The sequence below is a fragment of the Nothobranchius furzeri genome, chromosome 1 (genome assembly GCF_043380555.1).
Source record: "Nothobranchius furzeri strain GRZ-AD chromosome 1, NfurGRZ-RIMD1, whole genome shotgun sequence".
NCBI classification, from domain to species: Eukaryota; Metazoa; Chordata; class Actinopteri; order Cyprinodontiformes; family Nothobranchiidae; genus Nothobranchius; species Nothobranchius furzeri.
In genome coordinates, this window is record NC_091741.1 from 30,187,238 (window position 1) to 30,202,816 (window position 15,579).

A 15,579-nucleotide genomic window follows, 5' to 3' on the forward strand; every position below is an offset into this window, starting at 1 on the left:
AAGCAGTGACTTGGTCACACCTCTGGTAAATGGCCTGTATTTGATTTAGCGCCTTCTAGAGTACTAGAACCCCCAAGATGCTTTACAACACAATCATCTACCCATTCACACACACACATTCACACTCTGGTGGTGGTGATGAGCTACGATGTAGCCACAGCTGCCCCAGTGCGCAATGACAGAGGCGAGGCTGCCGAGCACTGGCACCACCGGTCCCTCCGACCACCGCCAGCAGGCAAGGGGGCTTAAGTGTCTTGCCCAAGGACACAACAGCAGAATTCTTTGCCGGGATCGATCCTACAACCCTCAGATTACTGGACAAGCTGCTGTCCCTCCTGAGCTACTGCTGCCCCTCTAATGAACTGGTGAGTTTGACTTTTTCAGTGTTTTCCTGCTAATTTAACTTAAGTTGATGCTATTCCACATGTAGCTCACAGGTTTGATCAAACCTTGTACATGAACTATCAGTAAACAGGGTCCACCTGTTCTTCATGCTTAAGATCAAATAAATATCAGTACCTTTTTTATACAGCGCCTTTAAACAAAGCTTTACACAATATGGAAAAAACGAGCACAAAAGAGCAAAACAGCAGTAACAACTCAGAAATACTAAAATAAATAGGAATTAAAAGTAAAAATTTAAACATCAGAAAATTTTATTATTTTATTTTAATTACCATCAAAACAAGCTAAAAGCACAAGAAATCAACAAAAACACTTGTATAATAATGACACCACTCAGAGTGAGATGTAAAAAGATGGGTCTAAAGGTCAGAATCATAAACTGGACTTCCTTTGGGATAATTCTGTTTTCATAAGGGGTCAGGGGTCAAAAGGACTGACCTTCGCCCACTTCTGAAGCTGGCTCCCAGTGGTGCCATCCTCCTCTTCATCTAAGAGGATGGAGAAAGGAAAGACAGAAACAGAAGGACAGTGGATTGGCTAAGAAGTTTCAGTGAGAAATTAGTAAATAATGGCTGAGAGGGGAAAAGACAAACATAAGAGAGGGAAAGAAAAGGTCAGAGAACAGGGCTGTGGGAAAGCAGTGTGAAGGGGGGAAGAATTTATTAGATAAACAGAAGAACATTTGGACAGAGAGACAAAAGAGACAGCAGACCCACAGCAAATACAGATCTCCCAGCAGTTGAGTTTTCAGGCCAACAACAGCCTGGGATAGGGAAATGAGCATCGGTCATGCAAAGATGGACTCTAATGGACTAAATCAAATGGTGTGTGTGTGTGTGTGTGTGTGTGTGTGTGTGTGTGTGTGTGTGTGTGTAAGTTCATTTAAATTCAATTCAATTCAATTTTATTTACATAGCGCCAAATCACGCCAAATTCTAAACTCAAACGTCGTTCACGCTGGACCACATTCAAAATTAAATAATCAACATTTATGACGGTATTGGCCACAGTGTAACAAAGTAATGAATAAATTATTTTGGGATTTCTGTAAGAAAAAGGCTTTTCCCCCGATCTGAATGTTTAGTATTCAATTCAATTCAAGTTTATCTATAAAGCGCCAAATCACGACAAGAGTCGTCTCAAGGCACTTCACATAATAAACATTCCACTACAGGTCAGTTCATTAAGCCAATCAGAAATAATGTTTCCTATATAAGGAACCCAGCAAATTGCATCAAGTCACTGACAGTAGCTTTATGTGGAAGGTGCTGAGGGCGCATGAGCAAGACTGTGTGTGTGTGTGTGTGTGTGTGTGTGTGTGTGTGTGTGCGTGTGTGTCTCATTACATAAGCTTGGATTACTCCATTGAGGTAGTTCGACCAATAGGGGCATTTCTTTTATTAGAGGGTTGAAATACGCTAGTTAACACCCACATGCGTTAAACATGTCCCAGATGACATTACTTGACTTTGTCTACAGGATTTTGGTCCATCTGACAAAGTAAATCCAGTCTGGTCCAGTCCTAACCTCTAAATGGGACCAGTGTTACCAGGCCCATTGCTCCACAGCCTCCCGGTGCTGACTAATCGCTGCACTCACATGTCTGACATAATGTCACCATGACGTTTTTCTCTAAGACATCTTCATGTATGTAGAAGGGAGCTTCTAATTAAATTAATAAACATTTATTATGTAAGGAGAGAAATTCAAACTACTGGGAAAACACGTTACTAATACCGTTACGTTTTAAAACACGTAATAAAACTAGATTTACTACTTGATGGGGAAACATTTTTTATAATGCGAGTTTTTCCTCTAGTTTGTGATCAAGTCTGAACACCTCTGAACGAATTCTTAACCGTTCCTAATCATTTAGGTGACCTAACTGCAGCTTGGCTTCCACTCCAGTCAGAGATTTTCTTCACGATTTAGGACCGGAGACAGGCTGGACCATCTCATGACCTCCACGTACATCGTGGTGAAGTTGTTCTGGACAATAGAGCTCCGGGAGTTGACGTCACTTCTCCCGGCATGCAACAGTTCAAATCGAAACGGCGCCATATTGGCAGGCAGAAGCCCGCAGCTGGACTAATTGTTATTGTCAGAAAACTCAATCAAACGGGAAATATGGTAGATTCCTGTTGTGCCCCAGGATGCAGAACAGACACGGGCGACATAAGGAATGAGCCGTCTACAGGATTCCCCAAGATCCGGAGCGCCGCAAACGTTGGATCATTGTAATAAAACGCGGTAGTGACCGGGCTAAAATGAAGCTGTGGGATCCCGAGAGTAAAGGTTTTCACTTATGCAGCGACCGCTTCATATCAGGTACTTAAACCAACGTTTCCTCAACTGTGTATGGTATTTATTTTAAATGCTTTTATTACGATTCTTAGTGGGCTTCCTAAACTTATTTTGGCGGGGCTTTTTCTGTCTTATTACTCATAGCAACAAGTAAACATCACGTAAAACGTTGCCTCGTGAGTTCTGCGTGCTGCCGTTTACGTGTTTTATGATGACAACAATTAACCGGCTAAGCTGTATTTTATTTTTAAGCAATGGTTGATCAATTGTCAGATCACACATAAAAAGCACTTTGGATTGCTATTTTCTCTCACTGAGAGATACATGTACTACTTACATGTAAATCTGTTATTTGTCCATCCATCCATCCATCCATCCATCCATTTTCATCCGCTTATCCGGAGTCGGGTTACGGGGGCAGTAGCGTCGAGAGGCCCAGACTTCCCTCTCCCCAGCCACTTGGGCCAGCTCCTCCGGGTAAATCCCAAGGGGTTCCCCGGCCAGGTCCGGTAAGAAGTCCGCTCCAACAGCTTCTGGCGTTTTTAAAAAGTGTCTCAGGGGCACGGTAAGGGTCGGAGATGTTTAGTCTATTTAATTTCTGACTATATAAAACGATTTCTTCGGTTTTAAAGTGTGAAGTAAACTCCGACAAAGTAAAATCCAAGCCGATCCCGTTCAATTTGTTTACCTTTGTTGCCTGCCAACATGGCGTCTACTCTCTGAGAGTCACGTGACGTCCGGAGCTCTATGGAGGTGTACTCCCACCTCTATGCTTGGCTGTGTTGATTGTGGTCGATGGGGCATACTACGTATTGTGGACATAATCAAAAGGAGCCAGATGTCTGCTGGGTGCTAAAAGAAAAAATCAGCAGAGGGTTGAATATTTACCTAATTATATGATCCCTTTGCTTTTTTCAAAGCCTAAGAAAAAGTGCACAGGTACATTACAAAAGGGTTCATTTAACTTAGGGACCACTAACCCAAGTTAGAGAAGAGCCTAAATCATAAAAGAATGAAAGTAATAATAAAAATATTAATTCTGTCCCTGCTGCTGCGACCACTTAAGGAAATCCCGTAATGCCCCATCACTAAGATAACCGGATTAAATCGTAGTGACTCCAACAGCCCACAGGAGGTCACACACTATAAAACCTGAGCCATCGGATCCACGTGGGATCAGTTAATGCTGAATGACCCGTCTGCGAATTAAACTTATTACGTTCACACACAGGATTTTTTAGGAAGTACGAGTCACGAGCCAGGCCTCTAACCAGGACATAGCCAATGAACATCACTCATTTAAATTGGTTTCATTTAACCAATCAGAAGTCCATCAGAACCTTTCCCCTCTGACGTCAGAAGCGGTGATAATCAGCACACACTGAGCTGCAGACTCTGGTGCTGGAAAGCTCTACAGCAGGGACGTATTTTTAGGTGCGTAGCCAGCAAAGAACTAAAAATACTTTTATTCTGAGACACAAAGCCAGTCTTAAAAAAGATGAAAGGCTGAGCCGAGGAAGTCGGCTTGGTTAACCTGATGTTAGCGAGTCTCTGACAAGCTGAACGTCTCTAATTCCCAGAGGGATGCAGGACTGAATCCAGACCGACTAACAGATGAGAGAGAAGGATTTTCTAGGCAGGGCTGATGTAAACGCAACAACACGGCCTATTACATTTCACATTCTACGTGTTCCAGCTTCTTTTGTAAAAAATTGGTAAGTTTCCAAAACAGGACATAATAATTCATTCTGATTATAATCAGTCACTGAGTTTTTCATGCAGGCTGAACATGAAAATAGTCTCCTACACCCATCTACTGCATTAGCTATGATAGAAAATAGACGGTGAAACGCTAGAATTAGAAAAGCCTGACAGATGAACGTCACACTCAATTTGCATTTATGACCCCGCCCATCTTGGCACGTGCCCGCCCACAGGAAGGCTTCTTAAAAAATGTTTGCAGGGAGGAGAGAGCAGAGAGTTTCTTTGTTTAGTGACTGCGCCATGGCTAAAAACATTCAGTTAGCCAATCAGAAGCGAGGTGTGTGCATATATTTAATAATAATGAGCAGCCCTGCTGTTTTCTGCACCAGCTGACTTCTGCATCTCACAACAGGTATATGATAGTTTTTGATAATGATTAATTATGCTTAAGTAAAGCTTAGGCATCTATTAAGCATCCAGAAAGTGTTCATAAATGGACAAATATTTACACTTTACAATAAGGGTCCAACATTCAATCAGTAATGATTAATTATTGGTTAAGTAATGCTAAGGAGTCTATCAAGCATTTAGAAAGTGTTTCCAAAGGGGATCAATGCTTTTGTCTTACCTAAGGTCAGGTAAGAGCTTCCTGATGACAAACACAGTACAGCATTAGTAAGACATTAATAATTGCTTATTAATGCCCATCTAGGTAGCATCCAAAGTACAGGGTAGGATAAGTGGAGGAATTAGTTAGCTGTTACTTGTTGCTTATTCGCTGCAAATACACAACCATATTAAATGATTACATTAATAATTATTAAGGGTTAATTATAAAAGCCGATCTTCAACCGCATACGTCACAAGTCACATGATCAGGAAGCGGAACATCCATGTGTTAGGAGATCGTTTTGGGCCGCTGCTGTAAAAAAGTGAGGCGCGAACCGCAGGGGCGGATTTAGGACTGAAGAAGATCCGGGGCTTAACACACACGCGCGCACGCACACGTGACACACACTAGTCAACATCATATATATGTCTTGTACCACATAATTTTTAATCTGAAGCTACATATTCAGCATTTTCAGGGCAGAGTATTGTTCCTGTTAGTGTTTAGTGTGAGATGATAGTAAATATTCCCGTTCTCTCTCCAACAACTTTACCTGATAGTAAGCTAACTTTAGGCAAACCAGCAGCACAACAAATATTTTCAATTAAGACTCACAAACCTGAGTCAGCACCAGTCTCATCAAAGCTGGGGTTCTGTCGCCGTACTTTTGGTCTAAAAACGTCCTTATGTCCATCTTCACTCATGCGTTTCAGGCAGAGAGTGCAGAAGAAGCCGGCTGCTGAAGGGCTTCTTCTTCAGTGGTGGAGGCTCAGGCAGGCTGTATACAAACTACTGCCAGCTGCTCCCTCTCTGTTGGACTTTGGTACTGCATGTTACTTCCGCGATTTAGATCCGGGGCTTTTCATAAAACATCCGGGGCTTCAGCCCAAGAAGCCGGGCCTAATGCCGCCCCTGGCGAACCGGAAAAGCTTCTGCCGATCACAATTCAACAACAGATTACGGATAACGCTTGAAACGCGCGGATTCTTTCTGATGTAAGAGGTGAGTCTCCGCTTTGTTTTGGTAGTTTTGGCGTCGACACCCTAGAGTGCAACGTTCTGTGACTCTTGAAAAAACAGTAAAACGCTGAAAAACGCTGGCAGCGACGGGCTTTTCTGATCAGGAAACGGCTGGCAGGGAATAAGTTAACCAACATGTTAATTAACATACGTGATGCAAAGTAATGAAATAATGCAAGTGTTATTCACAGCTTAGTACTGCATTAACTAATGTTTAGTAACAAACATTAATGAACTACTTAATAATGCATTAAATAATATGTTTAGTAATGCTATATAATGCATACATGCAGTTAACATTTTAATGGTTTATTAATGCTTAATGATGCACTAAGAAATGCTAATAAAGGGACCCTCATTGTAAAGTGTTACCAATAAATGAGTAAACCACACCTTTAAAACCCCCTCACGCCCACTTTTCTCATGTGGTCTGATACCTGTTTTATTCTCTCCTCCTTCCCTTTTCCTCACTACTTTCACCTCCTCTCACCGTTTTCCCTCCCTCCCTTCGTTTGATCAGCTGTGCATCAATTACCGGGAACGCACGTCTCATAATCATGGAATTTCCAGTCAATTACATTTAAGGCCTGGGAATCTTCACATTTCCCTCCTGAATTCTGAAGAATGTCATTGTGATTACCAAATAAAGTCTGAGGAAATACTGAGGAAGGAAACTCAGCGGCTTTAGCTAAACTTTTCATTTAGCATGGATTAGAATCATCGTCATGTCATCCTCCTGTTTCCATGAAGTCCTTATGTGGAGTTGAAAATTATGGGACCAGAAGAGTAATCATCTGAAATCACTAGAGCAGGTTTCAAGAGTTCAGTTTGCTGCAGGAAGCATCAGCAGAAACATCGGTATCGGCCAGCGTCGGTCACGTTTTTAACATATTGGTGTCAGTCCGGACAGAAATGAAGGGAAATCTATCATATTTTAAACAGCAACAGATTTTATGCTGAAGAGCACTAAAAGAATAAAATCAACTTCCTAATTTTAACTCATTTACTGCCACTGACGACTAAAGTCGTCATTTTAAATCCAATCGTTCGCTGCCATCATCATTTGCATTTTTTTACTGTGTGGGCGTCGGAACGAGCCCCCGCACCGTGAGAACAAACATCCCACCTCTAAAGCCGATCTTCATCCGCATACGTCACACGTCACGTGATCAGGAAGCAGAAAATCCATGTGTTAGGAGATTGTTTTGGGCCGCTGCTGTAAAAAAAAAGTGAGGCGCGAATGAGCTTCAAGAGGAAGTCACCTGAAATGTTTCCAACAGTCTTGAAGGAGTTCCCAGAGGTGTTTAGCACTTGTTGTTGTTGAGAAGGTGTGTCCAAACTTTTGGCCTGTACTCTAAGTTTTTACGGACTTCCAAAAACATTCATTTTCCGGTTTTTGGCCTTTTTTTCATTTTATTTATAAAGCCCCTTGCCACCCCCAATCATGGAGGCCCAAGGTGCTGAACATAGTGCAAAGAAGCAGCACAATAAAACAGCCCTATATTTAAACACAGAGATGAACAGAGAAAAAGAGCTAAAAACAATAAAAATTGTGGTCAAAAACATTAAAATGAGGACAGAAAACTAAGAAACAGATCTAAAATACAGCTTAAGCCTTGCTTTAAAAGCGGGCAGCGATGTGGACGGCTTGATTTCTTGTGGGAGTTGGGTCCAAAGCCGAGGACCCAGAACTGAAAAGGCACGATCGCCCCTAGACTTATGCTTTGATGGCCGTACCCTCAGAAGGTCACTCTGACCGGAAAGTAGCGACGGTCCTATCTGATTTCACTGAAGTGGTTAATTGCGTGTTTTTTCATTGTCTGTTGACATTTGTATGCTGATGATGAATTCATTACATTTATTTGGAATTAGCTCTGGATTCTTAAAGCTGAAAGAGTTAGAAATCATCACTGAAATGTGGGAAGTGCATTAAAACTTTGTGCTCGTGTTTGACGACCCAACACCAGTCAGGCTCCTGCTAAATAACCTGCTGTTGAGTATTTCTTTAGTTTGGTTAAACTCGTGGAAGTGTTTCCTCTCTGAATACCTTCTCTCTGTCCTCTCCTTTCTTCTGTTTGCTGGGGGGAGGGAGGTGCGTTGCAGCTCTTAGCAACAAGCCCTACATGGACTCAGGACAGAAGCAGCTCCATCAGTCTCTCTGGACAGTCCACATTCATTTACAGCTGCATCACCGGTCCTGCTGCACAAACATCTCACTCTGCTTACATAAAGACTCTCAGAGCAGAAACACGCCGACATTTGGTGAGAAGGTCAGGACTCAGACCTGTTCTGAGAGTCAAGTTCTCCGGTATTCAACACCATCGGCGAGTCGAGCTACCAACATACTGACCACAGGACACATAATAACAAGACAGTTAATCCATTTTCAGTTGGAAGGACACTGAATTGGACTGTCCAATGCTCAACTGAGATCGTGTGAAGTATGGCACGTAACTGCAAGGGGAGAACGGAGAACCTTCTAAAATGCTGTAGGACATTTGGTCATTTTCGGATGCTCCAAAAAAATCCATTTACAGTTGGCACAAACACTCAGAGCAGCGAGAAATGGACTGTAAATAAGGGTGAAAGAGTTTCAGCTCATTTCTCATTTAAAGAGGAACTATGCAGTAAAGTAGTCATTTACCTTTTTTTTTACTGTGTGGGCGTCGGACGAGCCCCCGCACCGTGAGAACAAACATCCCAGCTCTAAAGCCAATCTTCATCCGCGTACGTCACACGTGAAGTGATCAGGAAGCAGAAAATCCATGTGTTAGAAGATCGTTTTGGGCCGCTGCTGTAAAAAAAGTGAGACGCGGACCGGAAGAGCTTCTGCCGATCACAACGGATCAACAACGGATTATGAAAGAACGGATAACGCTTCCTGATGTAAGAGGTGAGTATACTCTGTTTTGGTAGCTTTGGCGTTGACATCATCCTAGCGCGCAACGTTCTGTGACTCTTAAAAAAAAGGGTAAAAACGGTGAGAAACGCTGGCAGCGAATGAGTTAACACTTGCCGTGTCAGATTTCCCAGAGCTTTCCAACATTTCTACAAAAGAGATCTTCACAAAAAGACAGCGCCAAGGGGAATTGTCAGAGTTGGTTGTTCGTGAGGTCTCATATTCACAGTTTCTTTTTCCATTTGTAATGTGGGATTAACTCATTCATGTATTTTTCTTTTTTATATAGTAAAGTTAGCAGCAAGACTTCAGTCAACTCTAGCAAAACTTTGTGAGACTTCATATCTGCCGCTTTTTCAACTCTGAACTTCTTTAATAACCCAACCATTCCTCCACTCTGACGGCCAATCAAAACAACAGAAGACTGGCTATTCGCCCTGGAACGGAGCGCGTTGCTGGCTGCGGCCACTGGCCACCACTGCATGTCGCCTCCTGTGTCAGGTCATCAAAGCAACAACGAAAATTTTCGCCGATCGCAGTTGTTTGTCGCCTCCCTTGAGTCGAACCTATAACACTTAAATCTAGCAGCTGAAATGTTTTCCCAACCTTCCTTACTGTTGACAGGAGTGGTTCATCACTTCATTAAACAAATCAGCTGCGTTGATGCTTTAAAACATGCAGGAAACATTCTGCAGTTTGCTTTGGTTATCCAGCTGCATGTAGTCATTTGTTGTTGCAGTAAAATGAGTGAATCTAACAATCAATTTCTTCCAGATGATGTTGGACATAAAGCTGCAACGACAAATCTGGAAAACAAATGAGCTTAAAACATTTTAAGCCTATTAACAATGTTCTAACATAGTATTGCTGTAAATTTATTGTGGAAGTAAAACAATTAAAAAACTGGTTCTCTCACATTTGTCTAAAAACCTCAGCCGAGAACATGTTTCGGACCAAAAACCACTACTGACCATTTCTTTCTATAATCAGAAATCAGTAAAATGTTTTTTTCAGGAATAGCACTTTTAAAGGGAAAATTTAGGGAAAATAAAGGGAGATCGATAGGCGGACTGGTGCTGCACCTGCAGTGATGCGGGCGTTGTACCGGTCTGTCGTGGTGAAGAGAGAGCCGAGTCAGAAGGTGAAGCTCTCAATTTACCGGTCGATCTACGTTCCTACCCTCACTTAAGGTCATGAGCTTTGGGTAGTGACCGTAAGAATGAGATGGTGGATACAAGCGGCGGAAATGAGTTTTCTCTGAAGAGGGGCTGGGCTCTCCCTTAGAGATAGGGTGAGAAGTTCTGTCATCCGGGAGGGGCTCGGAGTAGATTTGCTGCTCCTCCACATCGAGAGGAGCCAGTTGAGGTGGCTTGGGCATCTGGTCAGGATGCCTCCTGGACGCCTCCCTGGTGAGGTTTTCTGGGCATGTCCTGCCGGGAAGAGACCTAAAGGTAGACCCAGGACACGGTGGAGGGACTATTATATGGGCCATTCCCATCTGTACCTGGTCAGGCCTGCCCGGATAGCTCCAGTCGGCCCCAGCGTGGCCCGGTTGATTCCACAAATCCTTGCAAGGAGTGCAGTCAGAGACATTTTCAGCTTCTAGGTAATCAGCATGATAATGAATGATAAAGAATTGAGCAAGCTTTAAGCCCATGTGGGCTGATTCTACCCACCAATCAGAGGCTTGCTCTAATGGAAGGTGTGAATTTGCTGTCAGCAGTGGGTGTGTTGGCCCTGGTCAGCCTGAAGCAGACCACCTCAGAAAGAGGGCTGAAAAACAGTCTCGTTGCACCCTGAAAAAAGGCAGACCACCAAGATAAGTAAGCAAGCTATGCTATCCTGGCCGGGTCGACCAGGTACAGATGGGAATGGCCCATATGTCTCTCACCTGGCCAGGGAACGCCTTTGGATTCCCCCGGAGGAGCTGGCCCGGGGAGGGGAGGGGAGGAGCTGGCCCAGGGAGGAGAGGGGATGGATGGATGGATGGGAAAATGTAACCAATTGAACTGTAGGGTAAAATGCCTTCTCCGGGTCAGGGATGAGGTCCTGCCCCCAAATGGAGGAGTATCTCAGGTTCTTGTTAACGAGAGAGGGAAAGCTGGAGAGCGAGATAGGCAGATTGGTGCTGCATCTGCAGTGATGCGGGCGTTGTACCATTGTACGTGGTGAAGAGAGAGCTGAGTCAGAAGGCGAATCTCTCGATTTACCGGTCATCTACATTCCTACCCTCACCTATGGTCATGAGCTTTGGGTAGTGACCGTAAGAATGAGATGGTGGATCCAAGTGGGTGAAACTAGTTTTCTCAGCAAGGTCTCTGGGCTCCCCCTTAGAGATAGGGTGAGAAGCTTAGTCACCCGGGAGGGGCTCGGAGTAGATCATCTACTCCTCCACATCGAGAGGAGCCAGTTGAGGTGGCTGAGGCATCTAGTTAGGACGCCTCCCTGGTGAGGTTTTTCATGCACGTCCAACTGGGAGACCTAAAAGGATACCCAGGACACGCTGGAGGGTAGGGATGTGTATTGGTGAAATTCTGGTGATCAGACACGCATCACGTTTCATAGAGAGGAGACCATACGATATGTTCAGACAGACGATATTAGCCATTTTTTAGGCTGAATCTATTGTAGGAAAATTCAATAATCAGTTCAAACTGATACTTAGCATGTTTAAAATTAGGTATCTGAACCATCATAAACGGATCTACATTCCAATGGTGGAAACAAAACCCATTGCACACTGCAGCCATCTAGTGGTCGGCATTTTAATTACACCAAAATAAAAGTAAAATACACAAATCTTTGCATGCTCGTTCTTCCAAAAATTAGATACACAGCTTTTGAATATCGATATGGGGATCGAATCCCGCCAGGGCCCGCATTTCTCCACCTTGCCACATAATATTGCAGGAATTAACATCACGATATATTGCATTATCGATATTTCCGATACACTGCCTTTGAATATCGACATAATATCGCTGGGAAACATATCACGATATATTGCCATATCGATATTTTCTTACATCCTTACTGGTCAGGTAACACCATTGGATTGCCCCAGAGAAGCTGGCCCATGTGGCTGGGGAGAGGGAAGTCTGGTCCTCCCTGCTTAGGCTACTGCCCCCGCGACCCGACCCCGGCTAAGCGGCCGAAAATGGATGGATGGATAACTGCTTATGTAAGTCAGCTCCATCTGGTATTGGTACGCTTCCCTTTTAAAAAGGCAGCACATTTTTTCTGTAATTATAAAACAAAAAGCTAAAACACAAAAAACTTGATATGACAGTTTCCATATTCTTACTGGAACTGAAAGCACACATTCTGTAGTTATAAAGGCCTCTTAAATCTGTGTGTGAGCGCCGTCCAGCTCATCTGCTCTCACAGCGATTCACTTTCTCTGTGTGTCACACAAACAAAATGTTTGTCTAAGTCGACTCTACTGAGTGGGCCATAAAGACACGTATTGTTGTCCTGTCATGAGACTGAAAGAGAGGACACAAAGGCAGTGGAAGACGGGGGGGATCCGTGACCACAGCGTCTACACAGTCCTGCAGCAGAAAGACTAAAGGCTGTCATTACGCTGTGGTCCAAACACTCAGCCAAACCAAACCCGGCCTAAATGTAGTCGTTTAGAAACATTAGAATCAGTGCGAGAGCAGGAATGTGCCTTTAATAGTGAACGCAAAATATTCACCACGGTTTAGTGCAACAGTGGAGACATACGTTTGTCACATGCATCAAGTGCAGAGGACGCAGACTCCATCCTGTTGCAACAAAATCTACTAATAAAGCTAGAAAAGAAACTTTAGATGCGATGAAAGGATTCCTACAGGACTTCAGTTTGGGATTATTGTCAGAAATCTACTTCCTGTGTGCAGTCAGCGTTCAGGAGGGGCGAGTAGATGAAGCTGTCAGGTAACATGTGGCAACAAGTATTTTAAAACTTACTTTCGACCCTTAAAGCATCCAAACTTTCCTGCCATGGTGGAACGATGAGGGGGAAACCCAGAGGTGCTTCGTCTTCTTGGTTTCTGCCAGTCTACAAATATAAAATCCTCAAATCCAGACGCTTCTCATTCTGCTGCCAGAAGATACTTCACAGGAGATGGACCATTTTAAGTCGGCACGTCCTCTTTTTCCCTTATAGCTCCACTTAGATCTCAAAATAAGACTTCAGTCGTCACACAGAGCAGCAGCCAAAGTGGCTCAAAACACCACAAAAATCACAAAACCAGACTTTTAAACTGAAAATACGCCTCAACAACAGGAAAATGCCTTTTCCTGAACGACTGCCTCTGACTAAAGAAACTGATAGAGTTGAACAATACTGGAAAAGACAACGTGACTAACCGGCAGCATGCCTCACTCCTCTCCTCCCAGTCGCCTCGACTGGTAATGCTGCTCAGGGAGGGAGGAGGACAGATAAAGAGGGAGGAGGAAGGGAGGGAGGTGGCATGTGTGAACTAGATACTCCCTCTTGTTACTTTAGCTCCCTGTTGTCCATATTCACGGTGGTTTGCTACATTATAAATTACAGAAACACCAAAGTAAGGTGTAAAGGTGTCCTTCACTCATATTTTCTGGCTCCGGTGTCCCTGTTTCAGGAACTAGAAATGAGCCAGACCAATGTTGAGCTGCAGATGGCAGGATTTCATTCAGATATCTCTCCTTTGATTGGCTAACAACAACACGACTCTATCAATGACTGTTTGCTTTTTGCAGCGTTGATGTTTAACACAAATAACACAAGTCTGGAGGAGTTCTGCTGTGTGGTGGAACTGCTAATGCTAACGGTTAGCTTCCACTAGCCAAGACATTATTTGTCCTCTCCTGGACGCCAAACCAACAACAGCCTTCCCCGTCGTGAGCCAAGATGCTAACGAATGCCAACTTTCAGCTTGACGTAAATCTGTGACTTTTTCTGACCCGTGTCAGAAAATGCAGGAAATAGTGTAGGAGACTATTTTCACGTTCAGCCTGCACGTTAGAAAAGTGACTCATCATTTTGAAAAATAAGTGGTTTTCTCAGTTATTCAGGTCTTTAATGAATGCAAGACTTATTTTTCTACTCATTTATAAAACAGCCACCTAAGGTCAGAGTTCCACTGTGAGGTCATTCTGAGCTCTTAAACTTTACCAAAACACTGAGTTAAAGTCCTTTTGTGTGCTGCAGCGTCCACTGTTCTATGATGACCTGTCGCTTTATGGAGTGGGTAGGCGATCTTAGAAAGTTGTGGTTAGGTGTATGTGATAGCTGCTCTGTATGCACCTCTGTGCTAATCCTGTTTTAGTTTGCACGGTAAAAATTATTTTAAAATACTTGTGCTTTTGGAGGGAAATAGCTTGTCTCTTATTGGAACACTGCCCAGCCCCCCCCCCCAAAAAACTCTATTATTTAACCCAACTGGTGCAACAAACTGCTTCTCATTTCTTAAACAACCATGTGGAAAGACATGTCTGGTGGTCGTGGAAAAGATGTTAATCTGTGTGAGAAGGGTCGGATCATTGGCAGGCATCAAGCAGAGAAAACATTTAAGATGCAGAAATGACTAAAACCGAGTTAAGAACTGCCCAATGCATGATTAAAAACTGATCTGATGAGTCCAGATGGACCTGGTCCAGAGTGATGGTGCATCCGGGTAAGAAGAGAGGCAGATGAAGTGATGCACCCTTCATGCCTACTGTACACGCCTGTGGGGGCAGTGCTATGATCTGGGCTTGCTGCAGCTGGTCAGGTCTAGGTTCAGCAACAGGAAGTGCTCCAAGAATGAGGTCAGCTGACTACCTGAATATCCTGAATGACCAGGTTATTCCATCTTCCCTGATGACACGGGCATATTCCAAGACGACACAACGCCAGGATTCATTGGACTCAGATAGTGAAAGAGTGGTTCAGGAAGCACGAGACATAATTTTCACCCACAGATCGGCCACCACAGAGTCCAGACCTGAACCTCATTGAGAATCTTTGAGATGTGCTGGAGAAGGCTTTGTGCAGCGGTCAGACTCTATCATCAAGATCTTGGTGAAACATTAATTCAACGCTGGGTAGAAATAAATCTGGTGACATTCAGGAAACTTATCAAAACAACGCCACAGCGAATGTGTGCTGTAATCAAAGCTAAAGGCGGTCCAACAAAAATATTAAGCTGTGATCTTTTAGGTGGCGACTTTTAGCATCACAAGGTCAACTCAGGCTGTGTCCAAATCCAGGGGACCGTTTTCTTCCACCGATGAAACTTTTATCATTTCCTAATACTTCATGAATTGATTGCCTTATTATATAAACTCGTAGTTTTCCTCCGTTGCAGCTTTGGCGACACACCCTCCCAATGCATCTCTATGAATCTAGAGTGCTGTGATTGGTTGGACCTAAAGTTTTTCAGTACAATGCTGAGACTCCCATGCAGCGTGGCTAGATCGACCTGCTACTGCTAGGGTTGGTCTAGATTTCTGGGCTACTTTTTTGTAGGGTTAGTTTACAAATGAGCATGTCTGCAGGCAATACATCTAAAGTGAGATCCAGGTAATAGTTTGATCTGTTTAAGCTGGAGGCCTAACCCTCATGGTGCTGAAGCCTGCCGTATAATCCCCCGTTAGCAGCTTAACTTCCTGCAGCCACTACAGCTCGAGGT

At 43.7% G+C, this 15,579-nt stretch overlaps 1 protein-coding gene across 7 annotated transcripts in view; it reads right to left on the bottom strand.

The window, feature by feature from the left end:
* zgc:66433 (CRACD-like protein) overlaps positions 1-15,579 on the bottom strand; it is a 64,966-nt gene that overhangs the window by 29,887 nt on the left and 19,500 nt on the right. For 2 of the 7 annotated variants that reach the window (XM_070551757.1, XM_070551746.1), the window contains exon 1: positions 12,893-13,868. The exons of 3 other annotated variants lie outside the window; for them this stretch is intronic. In XM_070551757.1, the coding sequence (XP_070407858.1) occupies positions 12,893-12,927 (35 nt within the window). In that variant the 5' untranslated portion in view covers positions 12,928-13,868. Of the gene's footprint in view, positions 1-843; positions 894-7,168; positions 7,259-8,089; positions 8,194-12,892; positions 13,869-15,579 lie in introns of those variants that run through there. 2 more of the 7 variants (XM_070551722.1, XM_070551774.1) reach the window with 2 other exon arrangements.